The sequence below is a fragment of the Palaemon carinicauda genome, chromosome 22 (genome assembly GCF_036898095.1).
Source record: "Palaemon carinicauda isolate YSFRI2023 chromosome 22, ASM3689809v2, whole genome shotgun sequence".
In the NCBI taxonomy this organism is placed as follows: domain Eukaryota; kingdom Metazoa; phylum Arthropoda; class Malacostraca; order Decapoda; family Palaemonidae; genus Palaemon; species Palaemon carinicauda.
In genome coordinates, this window is record NC_090746.1 from 79,461,549 (window position 1) to 79,479,049 (window position 17,501).

The window sequence follows — 17,501 nt, forward strand, 5'->3', positions numbered from 1 at the left end:
TACTGCTTGGAGAGACTCTCCCTCCATGAGAATTCTTGGTGAAATATTGGGAGCTCTCTTTTGAACGGAGTTCACCATCACTAACTAAATCACTAAATTTTTACTTTTACACTCTTAAGTTCAATTTTAACATGGAACCTACATAGAAACAAATGTTTTTTTAAATAAATCGTATGAAAATGGCACATTGCACTGTCGTTAAATAAATTCGCCGCTCGCCCTGCCAAAGCCATATCTGGGTGATGTATTTTTACCAAATTTTCCAAGGTTTCCCTCATTTTTAGCATCTTCCTTATTTCACTCAAAAGAGATAGGTTTGTCACTGTCCTGCATCCTTCTCAGATAAAATCTCCACAACCTCTTGTTGCTGTTCCTTATGTAACTCCACTGGCTCATCTGTTGTCAGCTGCTAATTATGCTCATCTAGAAGGTTGCTGATGTCATCCTTGTCCACCTCCAACAAAGTTTTACCCAAGGACACAATTTACTTGCCAACTGCCTCCTGGATAGGTTCAAATCCCTCGAAATCACATTAAAAAACGAATTCAGACCACAGTTATCTTCATATAGAATTGAGAATTTTATTGGTGAACCCTTCCCAGGCTTTATCAATTATTTTGAGGCCGTTGGTGATGTGAAAATGTCTTTCCAATAATTCTCGGAGGGTGAAGTTGGTCCCATCAGTGACCTCAAAGCATTACTGGAACATTGCCTTTGTGCACAACTTTCTTAAACAAGAGATCACCAGCTGATCCATTGGATGGAGTATTAGGAGTGGAATTGGACAGCAGAAACTTGATTCCAATGAATTCAAACTCCTTCATTAGGTCATCTTTAGTAGCTGGAGGAGGATGGGCAGGAACATTGTCAATAAGCAACAAGGCTTGGAATGGGAGGTTCTTTTCCATGAGGTACTTTTTGACATTAGGACCAAAAATCTCATTGGCCCATTTCACAAACAAAATCCAAGGTTCAAATGCTTCTTTTGCACATTGTACTTTTTAGGAGCTCATGAATTCTCTTAGAGATAGACAAAAATAGGTTTGATTTTACAATCTCACTTGGAATTAGCAGAGAAAATCCAAATTAGATGGTCTTTAATGGGCTCATCAATGTAAACTGCATTTTCTTCTTCTACAGTAATGGAGGTCCTCCTGGGCATCTTAAGACTCAGAATCAATGATCCTTTTAAATTTTACAGTGAAGAGCTCTATGTCCTCGACACAGAGCATGCAGCCTCATCATGTCGCAAAACACTATGGATGCCAGTACTTCTCTTGAAATTTTCAAAGCAGCCATGGCTCGTCTTGAATATTTCTTTTTCTTTGTTTGCTGAAGTATGTGGCTCTTTTATATAAAAGGTCATCGTACAAAACCTTTACCTTTTACAAATACTGTAATGTTCTTGTTAATCATATTTCTGCTAACTTCTCATTAACCCAGATGAACAGCAATGTTAGGAACCCTTTCACATCATCAAGTGGTTTGATTTCCTCTTTTTTCTATAGAATTGTGTAAATTGTCTTGCATGATTGTAAACTTCTGCAAAGTCTGCCTCATGCATACCTTACTGTTAACTTGATGATGAAGAATAGCAATCACAATTTGATAAAGAACACCAGGTTACAACTCTATAAAGAACAGTTCAATAGATGCTCGCACAAAATAGATGATGCTACTATGAGGGTTGCTTGGAGAGTAGAAGAGTTAAGGACTGAGCAAATGGGAGGTGGTTATCTGAGCATTGTATGCTAGTCTCGTTAGTACTTGTTCACCAAAAATATGCATACTGACTAAAAATTTTGCTAGCAGACTGATACAATACCCGTAAACCGATTTGAATTTGTATGCTAGTAAACCAATTCATGCTAGTATGAATTTATACAGTATCAGTAAAAGGAATATTTCCCTGAGCATATTCACACCCTGCCATGGAGGAAATTACTTTTGGAAAATTGTGTGCCTTTCCTCGTATAAAAGAAGGAATCATCAAGAAAATAACTATTCTGAATGAACAGAAACATAAACAACATTATTCTTCTTCTTCTTCTTATTATTATTATTATTATCATTATTATTATTATTATTATTATTATTATTACTAGCCAAACTACAACCCTAGTTGGAAAAGCAAGATTCTATAAGCCCAAGGGCTCCAATAGGGAAAAATAGCCTAGTGAGGAATGGAAATAAGGAAATAAATAAATGATGAGAACAAATTAACAATAAATCATTCTAAAAACAGTAACAACGTCAAAACAGATTCGTCATATATAAACTATTAACGATAATATTATCTTGATACTCACTTGGGAAATCAAGAGAATTTCCTTGATAATGAGATCTAGAAGGGTAACATAACACTTTGTTTATCATAAAGCACACAAATACTTGTATGGATAATATTTATGTAAATCCTTATTATGAATATAATCGAGTACCAATATACATAATCTAATTACTGAATTACGGCTCACATATTTTACAAAAGTATTTTGCAATGATATTCTTTTGTGTAAAACTCATAATTCTCTATATCATATTATACCAAATAGTAACAAGATAGCATGAATATCACTAAATAGTCATAAAACAAACTCCTCTCCTTCAATTTCTTGATTTTCTGGGCCTCCACCAAGATTTTCGGTGTGCAAGTACCATTTCAAGAAAATCATACTTCCTAAACCTAAGGCATTCAGAGCCAGCAACATTAAAACTGGTCTCCATCCGCCAGCCATCTGTACCAAGCCACCTCTATAAACGTCTGTCTGATCCATTCTGGAAAAAAAACAAAAATATTAAATCATAACTTTTCTTCTTACCTCAATACATAATTTTATTAGTAAACATACATTTTAGTAGTCAAATCTCATCAAATGTTTAGGCTTAAATATGTGCCCCTGGTTAGGATGTTTAGCCTTAAATTTGTATAACTTGCTATGCTTTTGTAAAACTAGTTCATGGGAAGGCATGCAGTTTGGTACTAACTTTTATCAAATTTGTTTAGGTAGCCACCCATTTAATCTGAATTTAATGTATATACAAACTATACAGTTCATACGAGAACTAATATAAAACACGTAAGTCTATTTGCTAGCAGCTTTTTTAATGAACATATTTCATGACATTTACCAACAACGAGACTGAATATAATGTATATGCCATTGGGTGCCAGTACTAACGGTAAAATTCTCAGCTTTAGAATTATGAAAAAAAAATATTACTCTAGATATTTTATGCATAATGTATATAGAAACTACTGTACATATACAATTCATTATACTGAATTTATAATAATGAACAATGAATTTCTAATTCTTAGTTTTAATCACTTTTTGGGGTTGGATGTTGTGTGGTCCCCATGGACAATCCTGTAAAGCCTAGAACAGGGAATTCCATACATCACAACACATAAAAGAAATAATGTCTTTTCAGCTCCAGGGTCAGTATGAACATGCAAAGCCCGGACTATGAGTGCATAGGGGAGACTCACAGGTTCATGCTCTTTTGAATCGGTCACAGCACCTCCAATACTGAATGTCTTCTAATTGACAACGAATAACCCACTGACTCCTATTGCAAAGGCCTAAGATGATGTCTACCAGAGTGCTTATCTATGCCTGGCAACAACCTTAGAAATCATCATCTCAGTATACAAACATGTTTCAAACTCCTACATTAAACACAGTTTCCATATTTCTACCTCCAGTTCTCAGTCAAATACAGTTAAATAGGTTTTGAATTGCTTTCATTATTTATATAATCCTAGCTAAAGTTGATGGCGTTGATACATGCTCTGCTGTTTAGGTTGCTTACTTTGTCTCTATAATGATTTCAAGTTACTTATGGCTGCCATTAACTTTTGGTTCCCATCGAGTATGAGAATGGTTATATTAGATTACCATTATTATTTTTTTTTCATCATATGAAAAGTTTTAATTTGACCTTATATAAATTCTTCTTATTCTTCTTCTTCTTCTTCTTCTTCTTAGCTAAGCTACAACCATTGTTGGAAAAATGGGATACTATAAGCCCAAGGGCTCCACCAGGAAATATAGCCCAGTGAGGAAAGGCAAGATAAAAACATATAAAATAGTGCACCTGAGTGTACCCTCAAGCAAGGGAACTTTAACCTAATAGAGAGGAAGACCATGGTACAGAGGCTATGGCACCACCCAAGACTATTATTATTATTGATATTATTACTAGCTGAGCTACAACTCTAGTTGGAAAAGCAAAATGCTATAAGTACAAGGACTACAACATGGAAAATTAGCCCAGTAAGGAAAGGAAATATGGAAATAAATAAACAATATAAGAAATAGTGAACAATTAAAATAAAATACTTCATATAATTCAGATACTTCATATATAAACTATAACAAGACTTATGTCAGCCTGTTCCACATAAAAACATTTGATGCAAGTTTTAACTATGGAAGTTTTACCGATTCAACTACACAATTAGGAAGATCATTCCACAACTTGGTCACAGCTGGAATAATACTTCTAGAATACTGTGTAGTATTGAGCCTCATGATGGAGCCTGCATGCCTAGTATTACTAGCAGGATGGAACTGTCCAGGAAGATCTGAATGCAAAGGATGATCAAAATTATGAGAAATCTTGTGCAACATGCATAACGTTTTCCACTGTCCTTGACCTATTTACAACCATACTTTTGAGTTTTGTTAGGATTCAACTTCATGCCCCATAATTTAAACCATGCACTAATTTTAGCTAGATCGCTATTACGGGATTCACCAACCCAAGATCTACATTCAGATGGAATTGATAAAAACAGTAGCATCATCTGCATATGCAACAAGCTTTTTCTCTAAGCCAATCCATATGTCATGTGTATATAGTATGAAAATCAATTGGCCAAGAACACTACCCTGAGGAACACCAGTTATCCCATTCGTATACTCATTATGGTGCCCATCAACAACTACTCTTAAAAATTCAATAATGATGCCGAGAAAAGACCCATCCACTCCCAACCGTTTGAGTTTGAAAACAAGGGCTCATGAGTAATACAGTCAAAAGCAGCACTAAAATCAAGGCCAATCTTACAAACTTCCTGATCACAATCAAGGGATTTCTCTACAGCATTGGAGATTGTAAGAAGGGTATCATATGCTCCAAGGCCTTTACAAAAGCTAAATTGCAATCTAAGGAGCAGATGATTACCTTCAGCAAACTTATTTATGGTATCTTCCCTCTTTTCTTATAAACACAGCTGATTTCCTAGCTCTTTAGTTGTCTGTTTTTCTTGGAAGTTAGCAAGAAGAGCTTCTTTCTGCACTTGGTTGAGAACTGGTAAAGTTACTCCATTACGTCAATGTGTTTGTGGTACCTCTAGCCCTGCTGATTATCACACAATTTCTACTACTCCTCTATCTTCTAAAGTTTTTAAGCATTTATTGCCAAAACATCTAAAGATGTATGCTAAAGGTAATACTTCATTCGCTAGTTTGAAGTTTGGCTTTCACATAAGCCTTGAACCATGTGATACCCTTCCTATAACTTCTTAGACTGTACAGAAATCCCTTGATTGTTGAACAGGTTGATATGTCTCTCTTCATAGTTTATATATGACAGATGTATTTTAACTATTACTGATCTAGAAATATTATATCTTTCATTTATTACTTATACAGTACATAGTTTAGTTATTATTGCATTATTTCATTTCCTCACTGGGTTATTTTCCCTATTATGAACCCTCGGGCTTGTAGCATCCAGCTTTTACAACTAGTGTTATAGCTTGGCTAATTATAATGAAGAAGATGATGATGATGATGATGATGATACAAAGTACAGACTGCACCGTGTTAACATTAACAAGGAGGAAAAAAATTTCTTAATGTGTGGAAGTAATGGTACTATTTCCTTTCAGGTGCAGTTACCCTTACATACCTTCTCTTATTACTTAACTGAGATCTATCAAAATGGACTATAACTAAAACAATCCTGAAAATGCCAGAGAATATAAAAATCTTAATACTGTATCCTTAAATAAAAGGTAGAAGAACATCTATATTCCATGATAATACAATTTGTATAGTTATTTAAGGATAGAAAAAAAGAATCCACATCTTACCTGAAGTTCCGAAGCCATGGTAAGGGACTATGTTGCATGTTATGTTTCTGTTCAAATTTGTGCCTTTCTTCATACTCATCAGGATATTTTTCACGGACTTCGGCTGCCAAATCTAAAAGAAAATAGTAGAGAAGTAAGATGACATACACAATACAATACTGTATGGTAGAATAGCTACAAAATGAAAAAAAATACGCAAAGGAACAAACAAAAAAATAATGTGTTCTCTTATCTTGTCTTATACATACATACATATACCAAGGCACTTCCCCCAATTTTGGGGGTAGCCGACATCAACAAATGAAACAAAACAAAAAGGGGACCTCTACTCTCTACGTTCCTCCCAGCCTGACAAGGGACTCAACCGAGTTCAGCTGGTACTGCTAGGGTGCCACAGCCCACCCTCCACTGTTATCCACCACAGATGAAGCTTCATAATGCTGAATCCCCTACTGCTGCTACCTCCGCAGTCATCTAAGGCACCGGAGGAAGCAGCAGGGCCTACCGGAACTGCGTCACAATCGTTCGCCATTCATTCCTATTTCTAGCACGCTCTCTTGCCTCTCTCACATCTATCCTCCTATCACCCAGAGCTTTCTTCACTCCATCCATCCACCCAAACCTTGGCCTTCCTCTTGTACTTCTCCCATCAACTCTTGCATTCATCACCTTCTTTAGCAGACAGCCATTTTCCTTTCTCTCAACATGGCCAAACCACCTCAACACATTCATATCCACTCTAGCTGCTAACTCATTTCTTACACCCGTTCTCACCCTCACCACTTCGTTCCTAACCCTATCTACTCGAGATACACCAGCCATACTCCTTAGACACTTCATCTCAAACACATTCAATTTCTGTCTCTCCATCACTTTCATTCCCCACAACTCTGATCCATACATCACAGTTGGTACAATCACTTTCTCATATAGAACTCTCTTTACATTCATGCCCAACCCTCTATTTTTTTACTACTCCCTTAACTGGCCCCAACACTTTGCAACCTTCATTCATTCTCTGACGTACATTTGCTTCCACTCCACCGTTTGCTGCAACAACAGACCCCAAGTACTTAAACTGATCCACCTCCTCAAGTAACTCTCCATTCAACATGACATTCAACCTTGCACCACCTTCCCTTCTCGTACATCTCATAATCTTACTCTTACCCACATTAACTCTCAACTTCTCTTGTCTTATAATGCAACAAAAATAATCTCAAGTAGTGATTGAGGAAACATTATAAATCTGTCCAATAAATCTGTTTATATCCAAATTACTTTAGTGTTGGAGCTAGTTTGGTGGCCCTAGCTTGTACTGCTCCCAGTCTATCTATATCCTTCTGAATATTTTGAACCCCGAATTAAACTCTGTATTCTAGATGTGGTCTTACTAGTGATGTTTACTGTTGGTAGTACAGTGTCTTTGTTTCTGTATTTGAATTGTCTCTTTTTGTAAACTATTAATTTTTGTGCTTTCTTTTCAGCTTTTATGCTCTGTTTGGTTAACTTCAAATCTTCGTTGATAATAATACCAAGATCTTCCTCCTGGTCCTCATTCTTTATCTTATTACCCAGCTATGAATAATCTGATTGTGGGTTACTATAACCTATGTGCATGACTTTCCATTTATACATTGAAAGGCATTTTCCATTTTCTGGACTATTCTCCTAGCTTCATTAGATCCTCTCTTAAGGCTTCTACATCTTCTGAGTTTGCAGCACCTATGCCTAGATTAGTATCGTCGGAAAATTTGGCTATTCTACTAGTTAAACCTAAATCTGTCATTAATGTAGATCAGAGATAGCAATGGACCAAGGACAGATCTTTGAGGTACTCCACTTGTACCAGCTACCCACTCTGAATCTTCTCCATTGACTATAGCTCTGTTTTCTGTTTGTTAGCCAATCTTCGATCCATTCCACTGGCTAATCAATGATGCCTAGTGCTCTTTTGACCTTTAATTTTTTTAGGAGAAATTTTGTCAAAAACCTTTTGAAAGTCTAGGAGAGAGAGAGAGAGAGAGAGAGAGAGAGAGAGAGAGAGAGAGAGAGAGAGAGAGAGAGAGAGACATATTCATTTGATAACTAATCATAAGGGTTATAAACAAACTGTATAGAAATTGTGATATCCTATAACATATTGGAGCTGATGTAATATTCATTACCGAGATATTTTGAGCAAGTTAAAGAGAAATTATATAAACAATACTTGTTATTTGTATGTGTACATAATCATAAGGTAGCGGGACCTTGAGATCAGCTGATGCCTATCAAAAGTAAAACAAAAGTAATTGTTTATTATTGGAATGCTCCCAAAACTGAAAATTTAACAAATTACAATTCAACACAAGGTTTAATGAAATATGAAGGCGTAATAATGAACTAAAATTTAAATACTGTATGAAGCTTTAAAAAAGAACTACCTGTACACATACACAGAAAGAGAGGGAACATACAGTATTGGTATGATTAATAATAATGGCTATAAATGAACTGTACACAAACTATAATATCCTATAACATAAAAGTGCTGACGTAACATTAATCATGAAGATATTTTGAATAAGTTATGATTTATATAAACGATACCCCTTAAATGCTTTAATAGAGCATATGATATCCTATGACACATGAAAATGAAATAATGATGTACAGTAAGAAAATATTAATGAAATATGTTATTTTTATTAATAAAATAAATTTTTGAATATACTTACCCGGTGATTATATAAGCTGCAGCTCTGCTGCCCGACAGAAAAACTCTACGTTCAAAATCCGCCAGCGATCGCTATGCAGGTAGGGGGTGTACATCAACAGCGCCATCTGTCGAGCAGGTACTCAGTACTCAATGTAAGCACAGAACTCAATTTTCTCCTCGGTCCACTGGGTCTCTATTGGGGAGGAAGGGAGGGTCCTTTAATATATAATCACCGGGTAAGTATATTCAAAAATTTATTTTATTAATAAAAATAACATTTTTCAATATTAAACTTAGCCGGTGATTATATAAGCTGATTCACACCCAGGGGGGTGGGTAGAGACCAGCATTAATTGTTTACATTATTATGAGCTAAGGATTTTGTATTTCATTTTAGCAGTTATTCAAAATAGCAAACATAAAATAAATAAGTACCTGGTAAGGAAGTCGACTTGAACAATTACTCTGCCTTTTTTAAGTACGTCTTCCTTACTGAGCCTCGCGATCCTCTTAGGATGCTGAGCGACTCCTAGGAGCTGAAGTATCAAGGGTTGCAACCCATACTAAAGGACCTCATCAAAACCTCTAATCTAGGCGCTTCTCAAGAAAAGAATTTGACCACCCGCCAAATCAACCAGGATGCGAAAGGCTTCTTAGCCTTCCGGACAACCCAAAAAACAACAATAAAAAACATTTCAAGAGAAATATTAAAAAAGGTTATGGAATTAGGGGAATGTAGTGGTTGAGCCCTCACCCACTACTGCACTCGCTGCTACGAATGGTCCCAGGGTGTAGCAGTTCTCGTAAAGAGACTGGACATCTTTAAGATAAAAAGACGCGAACACTGACTTGCTTCTCCAATAGGTTGCGTCCATTATACTCTGCAGAGATCTATTTTGTTTAAAGGCCACTGAAGTTGCGACAGCTCTAACTTCATGTGTCCTTACCTTCAGCAAAGCATGGTCTTCCTCATTCAGATGGGAATGAGCTTCTCGTATCAACAGTCTGATATAATAGGAAACTGCATTCTTTGACATAGGTAAAGAAGGTTTCTTAATAGCACACCATAAAGCTTCTGACTGTCCTCGTAAAGGTTTAGTTTGTCTTAAATAGAACTTAAGAGCTCTAACAGGGCATAAGACTCTTTCTAGTTCATTTCCAACCAAATTTGAAAGGCTTGGAATATCGAACAATTTCGGCCAAGGACGAGAAGGTAGCTCGTTTTTGGCTAGAAAACCAAGCTGTAAAGAACATGTAGCCGTTTCAGATGAAAATCCGATGTTCCTGCTGAAGGCGTGTATCTCACTGACTCTTTTAGCTGTTGCTAAGCAAACGAGGAAAAGAGTCTTTAAAGTGAGATCTTTAAAGGAGGCTGATTGTAGTGGCTCGAACCTTTCTGACATAAGGAATCTTAGTACCACGTCTAAATTCCAACCCGGTGTAGCCAAACGACGCTCCTTCGAGGTCTCAAAAGACTTAAGGAGGTCCTGTAGATCTTTGTTGTTAGAAAGATCTAAGCCTCTGTGACGGAAGACTGCTGCCAACATGCTTCTGTAACCTTTGATCGTGGGAGCTGAAAGAGATCTTTCCTTCCTCAGGTATAATAGGAAGTCAGCTATTTGGGTTACAGAGGTACTGTACTGGTTGAGGATACGGATACCGACTTGCACCAGTTACGGAAGACTTCCCACTTCGACTGGTAGACTCTAAGAGTGGATGTCCTCCTTGCTCTAGCAATCGCCCTGGCTGCCTCCTTCGAAAAGCCTCTTGCTCTCGAGAGTCTTTCGATAGTCTGAAGGCAGTCAGACGAAGAGCGTGGAGGCCTGGGTGTACCTTCTTTACGTGTGGCTGACGTAGAAGGTCCACTCTTAGAGGAAGAGTTCTGGGAACGTCCACCAGCCATTGAAGTACCTCGGTGAACCATTCTCTCGCGGGCCAGAGGGGAGCAACTAACGTCAACCTTGTCCCTTCGTGAGAGGCGAACTTCTGCAGTACCTTGTTGACAATCTTGAACGGGGGGAATGCATAAAGGTCTAGATGGGACCAATCCAGTAGAAAGGCATCTATATGAACTGCTGCTGGGTCCGGGATTGGCGAGCAATAAATTGGGAGCCTCTTGGTCATCGAGGTTGCAAAGAGATCTATGGTAGGTTGGCCCCATGTGGCCCATAGTCTCTTGCACACATCCTTGTGTAGGGTCCATTCTGTTGGAATGATTTGACCCTTCCGACTGAGGCAATCCGCCATGACATTCATGTTGCCTTGAATGAACCTCGTTACTAGAGAAAGGTTTAGATCTCTTGACCAGGTGAGGAGGTCCCTTGCGATCTCGTACAACGTCATAGAATGGGTCCCTCCTTGCTTGGAGATGTACGCCAAGGCCGTGGTGTTGTCTGAGTTCACCTCCACCACCTTGCCTAGAAGGAGGGACTTGAAGCTTTTCAAGGCCAGATGAACTGCCAGTAGCTCCTTGCAGTTGATATGTAACGTTCTTTGATTCGAGTTCCAAGTTCCCGAGCATTCCCGACCGTCTAATGTCGCACCCCAGCCCGTGTCCGATGCGTCCGAGAAGAGAACGTGGTTGGGGGTCTGAACAGCCAGGGGCAGACCCTCTCTGAGGTTGATGTTGTCCTTCCACCAAGTCAGTGATGACTTCATCTTCTCGGAAATGGGGATCGAGACCGCTTCTAGCGTCTTGTCCTTTTTCCAGTGAACAGCTTGGTGAAATTGAAGGGGACGGAGGTGCAGTCTCCCTAACGAAATGAACTGTTCTAGGGATGAAAGCGTCCCTATCAGACTCATCCACTGTCTGACTGAACATCGGTCCTTCTTTAGCATGTTCTGGATGCATCCTTGGGCTTGACTTGTTCTGGGGGCCGACGGAAAAGCCCGAAAAGCTTGACTGTGAATCTCCATCCCTAAGTACACTATAGTTTGGGATGGGACCAGTTGGGACTTTTCCATATTGACCAGGAGACCCAATTCCTTGGTCAGATCTAGAGTCCACTTTAGATTCTCCAGACAGCGACGACTGGAAGAAGCTCTTAGAAGCCAGTCGTCCAAATAGAGGGAGGCTCTGATATCCGCTAAATGCAGGAATTTGGCAATATTCCTCATCAGTTTCGTAAAGACAAGAGGAGCCGTGCTTAGGCCAAAGCACAGGGCTTGAAATTGGTAGACAACCTTTTCGTAAACGAACCTCAGAAAAGGTTGGGATTCTGGGTGGATGGGGACGTGAAAGTAAGCGTCCCTTAGGTCTAAAGAGACCATCCAGTCTTCCTTCCTGACCGCTGCTAGAACAGACTTTGTGGTCTCCATGGCGAACGTCTGCTTTGTGACAAAGACATTCAGCGCACTGACGTCTAGCACCGGTCTCCACCCTCCTGTCTTCTTTACCACTAAGAAGAGACGGTTGTAGAAGCCCGGGGATTGATGGTCCCGGACTTTGACTACCGCTCCCTTTTCTAGTAAGAGAGACACCTCTTGCTTCAAAGCTAGTCTCTTGTCCTCCTCTCTGTACCTGGGAGAGAGATCGATGGGAGACGTTGCTAGAGGGGGTTTGCGAACAAACGGGATCTTGTACCCTTCTCTGAGCAACTTCACAGATTGTGCATCTGCGCCCCTTTTCTCCCAGGTCTGCCAGAAGTTCTTGAGTCTGGCTCCCACTGCTGTCTGAAGAAGGTGGCAGTCAGACTCTGCCCTTAAAGGACTTGGTACCTTTCTTCTTCCCACGTCTCCCTTCGGCACGAGCACCTCCTCTGCTGGAGGCTCTGCCACGAAAGGGCGGAATGAATCTGGACGCTGGAGTGTCCATCCTGGGTCTAGACAAGGTAGGCAAAGGGGTGGCTTTGCGGGCAGAGGACGCAACCAGGTCATGAGTGTTTTTTTTTAATCAAGGAGGCAGCAATCTCCTTTATCAACTCCTCTGGGAAAAGGCACTTTGAGAGAGGAGCAAACATAAGTTCCGATCTCTGACACGGTGTTACTCCAGCTGACAAGAAGGAGCAAAGGTTTTCCCGTTTCTTGAGGACCCCGGAAACGAACGAAGCCGCAAGCTCACTGGAACCGTCCCGTATGGCCTTGTCCATGCAGGACATAATGAGCATGGAAGTTTCCTTGTCAAAGGGGGAGATCTTCCTGCTCAACGCTCCCAAACACCAATCCAAAAAGTTAAAAACCTCGAAGGCTCTGAACACTCCTTTCAACAGATGGTCTAAGTCTGAAGGAGACCAACAAATCTTAGAGCGTCTCATGGCTAGCCTGCGGGGAGAGTCTACTAGACTTGAGAAGTCGCCCTGGGCAGAGGCAGGAACTCCCAAGCCGAGAACTTCTCCCGTGGCATACCAGACGCTCGATCTGGAAGAGAGTCTCGCAGGGGGAAACGTGAATGCTGTCTTCCCAAGGTTCTTTTTGGACTGCATCCATTCTCCCAACACTCGTAAAGCTCTCTTAGACGAGCGGGCGAGGACGAGCTTCGTAAAGGCAGGCGCGGATGACTGCGTGCCTAAAGCGAACTCAGATGGAGGAGAGCGTGGGGCCGCAGAAACAAACTGATCAGGATACATCTCCCTGAACAGTGCAAGAACTTTCCTAAAGTCCAAGGAGGGTTGCGTGGTCTTGGGTTCATCGATGTCCGTATGCGGGTCGTCAATGTGTGCAGCGTCGTCATCATCAGAGAGTCCATCATCTGAAAACTGAGGAGGAAGCGGCAAAGGAGTAGGAATCGGCTGGTCAGCTGAGTCCGGCAGCACGGGTGCATGCGTGACTGAACCGGACGCAACGTCATGGAACTTTTGCCCAGTCTGTGAACTGGCAACAACCATAGCAGCGCGGGGGCGCAAAGCGTCTACTCCAGACTGTCTAGTCTGCTGTGGGCGAGTAGTGGTAACCACACTGGGTTGCGGAGGTTGACGCACCGCGTCAAAACAAAACAACTTAGGTTGTTGTTGTAACTCGCGAACGTCAACGGAAGGTTCCGTGCGTCGCTGAACGTCAACATGCGGCTGGCAGGGTACACTGGAACGCATGGGTGGCGGGACTCTCACAGCTGGAGTGCGGGAGAAGGTAGCCTCAGCGTCCACTGGACGCACAACCGTGGGTGGTTGTAGGCTAGCGGTTGGTGCAGCGTCAACCTTCTCCGCACGAAAGTCCTGCATCAATGACGTTAACTGTGTCTGCATGGTCTGCAGCAAAGACCACTTAGGGTCTACAGTAGCAGGTGCGGCAACAGACGGTGTTACTGCCTGATGCGGTACCGCTTTGCCTCTCTTAGGAGGTGTGCAGTCATCGGAAGACTGCAGCGAGTCCGAACTGACCCAGTGGCTACAACTGGGCCGTTGGACTTGCGCGGAAGGGACTGACTTGCGCTTAAGAGGCCGCGAGACCTTGGTCCATGGTTTCTTTCGAGAAACCTCTTCCGCAGACGAGGAATAAATGGGCTCTCTCGTCTTCGTGTGGGTGGGGCGATCTTGGTTAGATACGTCCGAAACCACGGAGGGAACATCTGTTCGCTGATTAAAGCCTCTCGAACCCTTTGGTCGTACGACATTGCTTCTCCCCTGGGCTTGGGAGCTTGCAAGAGGTCCCGGACTGGGAGGACGACAGGCACGAACAGACGAACCCTCAAGCGTAACACTATCTACAACACTTTCCACAACACTACCACTCACTTTGTCACTACCCACTGCACTCTTACACTTCAACTCCTTGACGTCTGCCATGAGTTGGTTACGGTCACTCGCCAATGACTCGACTCTCTCACCCAGAGCCTGGATGGCACGCATCATATCTGCCATCGAAGGTTGTTGAGTGCTAGAAGGGGGATCAGGAGCAACCACTACAGGGGAAGGAATAGGTTGTGGGGCATGAGGAGAGGAAAAATCAACGGAGCGAGATGAACTTCTCCTGACTCTATCTCTCTCTAGCCTACGTGTGTATTTCTGGAATTCGATGAAATCGAATTCCGAAAGCCCAACGCATTCCTCACATCGATCTTCCAATTGACAGGTCTTATCCCGACAATTGGAACAAACGGTGTGAGGATCGATAGAGGCCTTCGGAAGACGCCTTGAACAGTCCCTAGCATTACATTTCCTGAATTTAGGGACTTGAGAAGGGTCAGCCATCTTGAATTAGTCAAAGGGGAATTCAAAATCTATCCAAAGTCGTCAACAAATAATCCAAAATCAATAAAAGAATGCAAGGATGTATTGAAGATAACGTCTGCAAAGCGAAAGCTCAAAACTAGAAATGTGTACTTCACCAAAATATGTGAAAACCAATCCAGTAAGCAACAGCGAATTTAGTAGGTCTTGCCGGTGGCACGACAGAGAGAAAATTGAGTTCTGTGCTTACATTGAGTACTGAGTACCTGCTCGACAGATGGCGCTGTTGATGTACACCCCCTACCTGCATAGCGATCGCTGGCGGATTTTGAACGTAGAGTTTTTCTGTCGGGCAGCAGAGCTGCAGCTTATATAATCACCGGCTAAGTTTAATATTGAAAAATGACTTAGATAATTATTGAATCATGAAACAGCATAATAAATCTATGGAAACTTCACTTTTTAAGTTCGACATACATCCAGATCGACTCTCGGTCCCTACCTCGGTCATAAGCCGATGACTACCTATACCTATCATCCAAATGCATTTTGAGGTCTTATAACAGGGGACTATCTTTGCTCGTGGGAAGATCTCAGCCAGCGGGAAGATCTTTGTTGCGTGCAAGAAGACCTTAGTGCATGTAAGGCTCTCAGTGCATTGGTAGATCTCAGAGTGGACTGGTAGCACTGACATAGAACAAGTTGTGTGTGATGTGGCTCCCATTCTCACAAGTGGTTGAGAACATTCTTGGCTACTCAAAAGTCACAATCACGCGAGGTATGAGCCACAATTATGCGAGGTATGATTGAGAGGTGGCCAAATACCTGGTGACTGAGTGTGTGGAGACAGAAGAACAATTACACGGAGACCATACATCATATTCACGCTCACGCTTGCATGAGGGAACATCTCATCTTGAGATGACTAATCATAGGTTCCTCTTCCACCATGAGTGAGCTTCTCTCTCTTTCGAGGCTGAAATCTTCTTAGAGAAAGATCCTGAGGTTTGCCTTGATTGTCAAGGAGAAAGAGCGGGAAAAGGGCGGTATCCTGATACCGGCATCACACACACCGCTTAACGATACACCTTTTTTGGCTGGGTTGGTTCTTGGTACTACACTGCCTCTCTCGTGCGTACCTAAGGAAAGGTGGGTTTAAGTCTCACAAGACTCTGGCAAAACTGTCATCCTCGATGTAGGAGACTTCCTCTTTAGGGGAGAAGGAGTGACATCAGAGGTGTCATCAGCCAAGGATGATGTTGAAAATGCAGGAGGGGTGTGGGGGGGGGGGAAGGAAGTGCTAGTTGACCTCTTCCTCCACTTACCATACTTCAGAGTCGAGGATTTTGGGGCGCCAGCAACAACCATACTACAGCACGAGAGGTCAAATCATCCTCCCTAACAATAGGTGAGCACACATCATTGGGTATCACATCCTCTAGCGCCTCCACAGGTGGAGGAGGTGACAGGGAAGGTTTTAAGGACCTGGTGTTAGCCAGCACCTTTAGGAACTTTTCTGCAGATAGAACACCAGTGATGCCCAACGAAGGCCAGAACTTCTGCACTTCAAGGTTCTCAATAATGTCGTTGGTAGGCACAACAAAAGACACATTTTGGGGCAAAGGTAGAGGAGTATTCCCTTCACTAGGGGAAGGCAATACTTCTGTTTTCACTGAAGCATGCCCAGAGTAAAAGCTGGGTTCCCCTCCCCCCCTCACCAATTCAACCAGATGGCCCATCCTTAGAGGTTTCTAAAGGAGTCTCAAGAGGTCGAGAAGATGAAGGAGAGAAAGAGGAGCTAAAACGCTTCTTCAGCATCAGCTTGGGTATTGCCAGATCTAAAACCAAAGAATCCGTCTTAGTTTTCTTTTGAATCCACCTACTGCAGAGGAGGCCACAACCTGCACTTATTGCAAGGGGATGAATATGAACAGGCATGTCCCATGAAAAATGCACAAAGATGAAAAGGATCCACAGTAGGGTTATTCATAAACCTGCCATACTTCATGCCAAGCTTACCAGGACACATTTGCATGTGGAGTAACCATCACAAATTGCAAATAAACATAAAAAAAGACGTTTAATAGGCAGCAGAAGGAGAAAGAGGTACGTTAGTATAGGTTGCGGCTTAAATCAAAATGAGTACATAGCTGACTGTCGGTTGGGCAAGGTTTACCCTACTACCGGTAGTAACTACTGCTACCTCATAAAAACTTTAATGGCCATTACAGCTGAGCTAAAATCACACTCTTAATATCATATGATGGTTCTTATCTGTATAAGAATAATTGGAAAAAATGCCAAAAAAAAAATATAATACATTCATTATTTTTCATAGGAAATTAACATGAACAGAAAATCTGAAATTACTGTGTCTCAATTCATATTTACAACCATGGCAAATGAAGCAGTAAAAACTCATTGATTACCAGATGACTCATACAGAGAGCAAGTCCCAACATTCAAATCAAGAGAAAAACTACATAACAGGTCACCTCTCTAAGAGAGCTTATTAGTTTTGCTTGTAGTCGAATGATTTAATACTAATTTCGGAGTAAATATAAGTTGGACTACTTGCTAACAACAGTAA

The 17,501-nt window shown here is 41.4% G+C and overlaps 1 protein-coding gene across 1 annotated transcript in view; it reads right to left on the reverse strand.

Annotated features, from left to right (window-relative positions):
* Nucleotides 1-2,391: 2,391 nt before the first annotated feature.
* LOC137616561 (E3 ubiquitin-protein ligase RNF180-like) overlaps nt 2,392-17,501 on the reverse strand; it is a 104,961-nt gene continuing 89,851 nt past the window's right edge. The window contains exons 8-9 of the mRNA XM_068346432.1: nt 6,107-6,218; nt 2,392-2,778 (exon numbers count right to left, since the gene is read on the reverse strand). Coding sequence (XP_068202533.1) covers nt 2,586-2,778; nt 6,107-6,218 — 305 coding nt within the window. The 3' untranslated portion in view covers nt 2,392-2,585. The remainder of the gene's footprint in view (nt 2,779-6,106; nt 6,219-17,501) is intronic.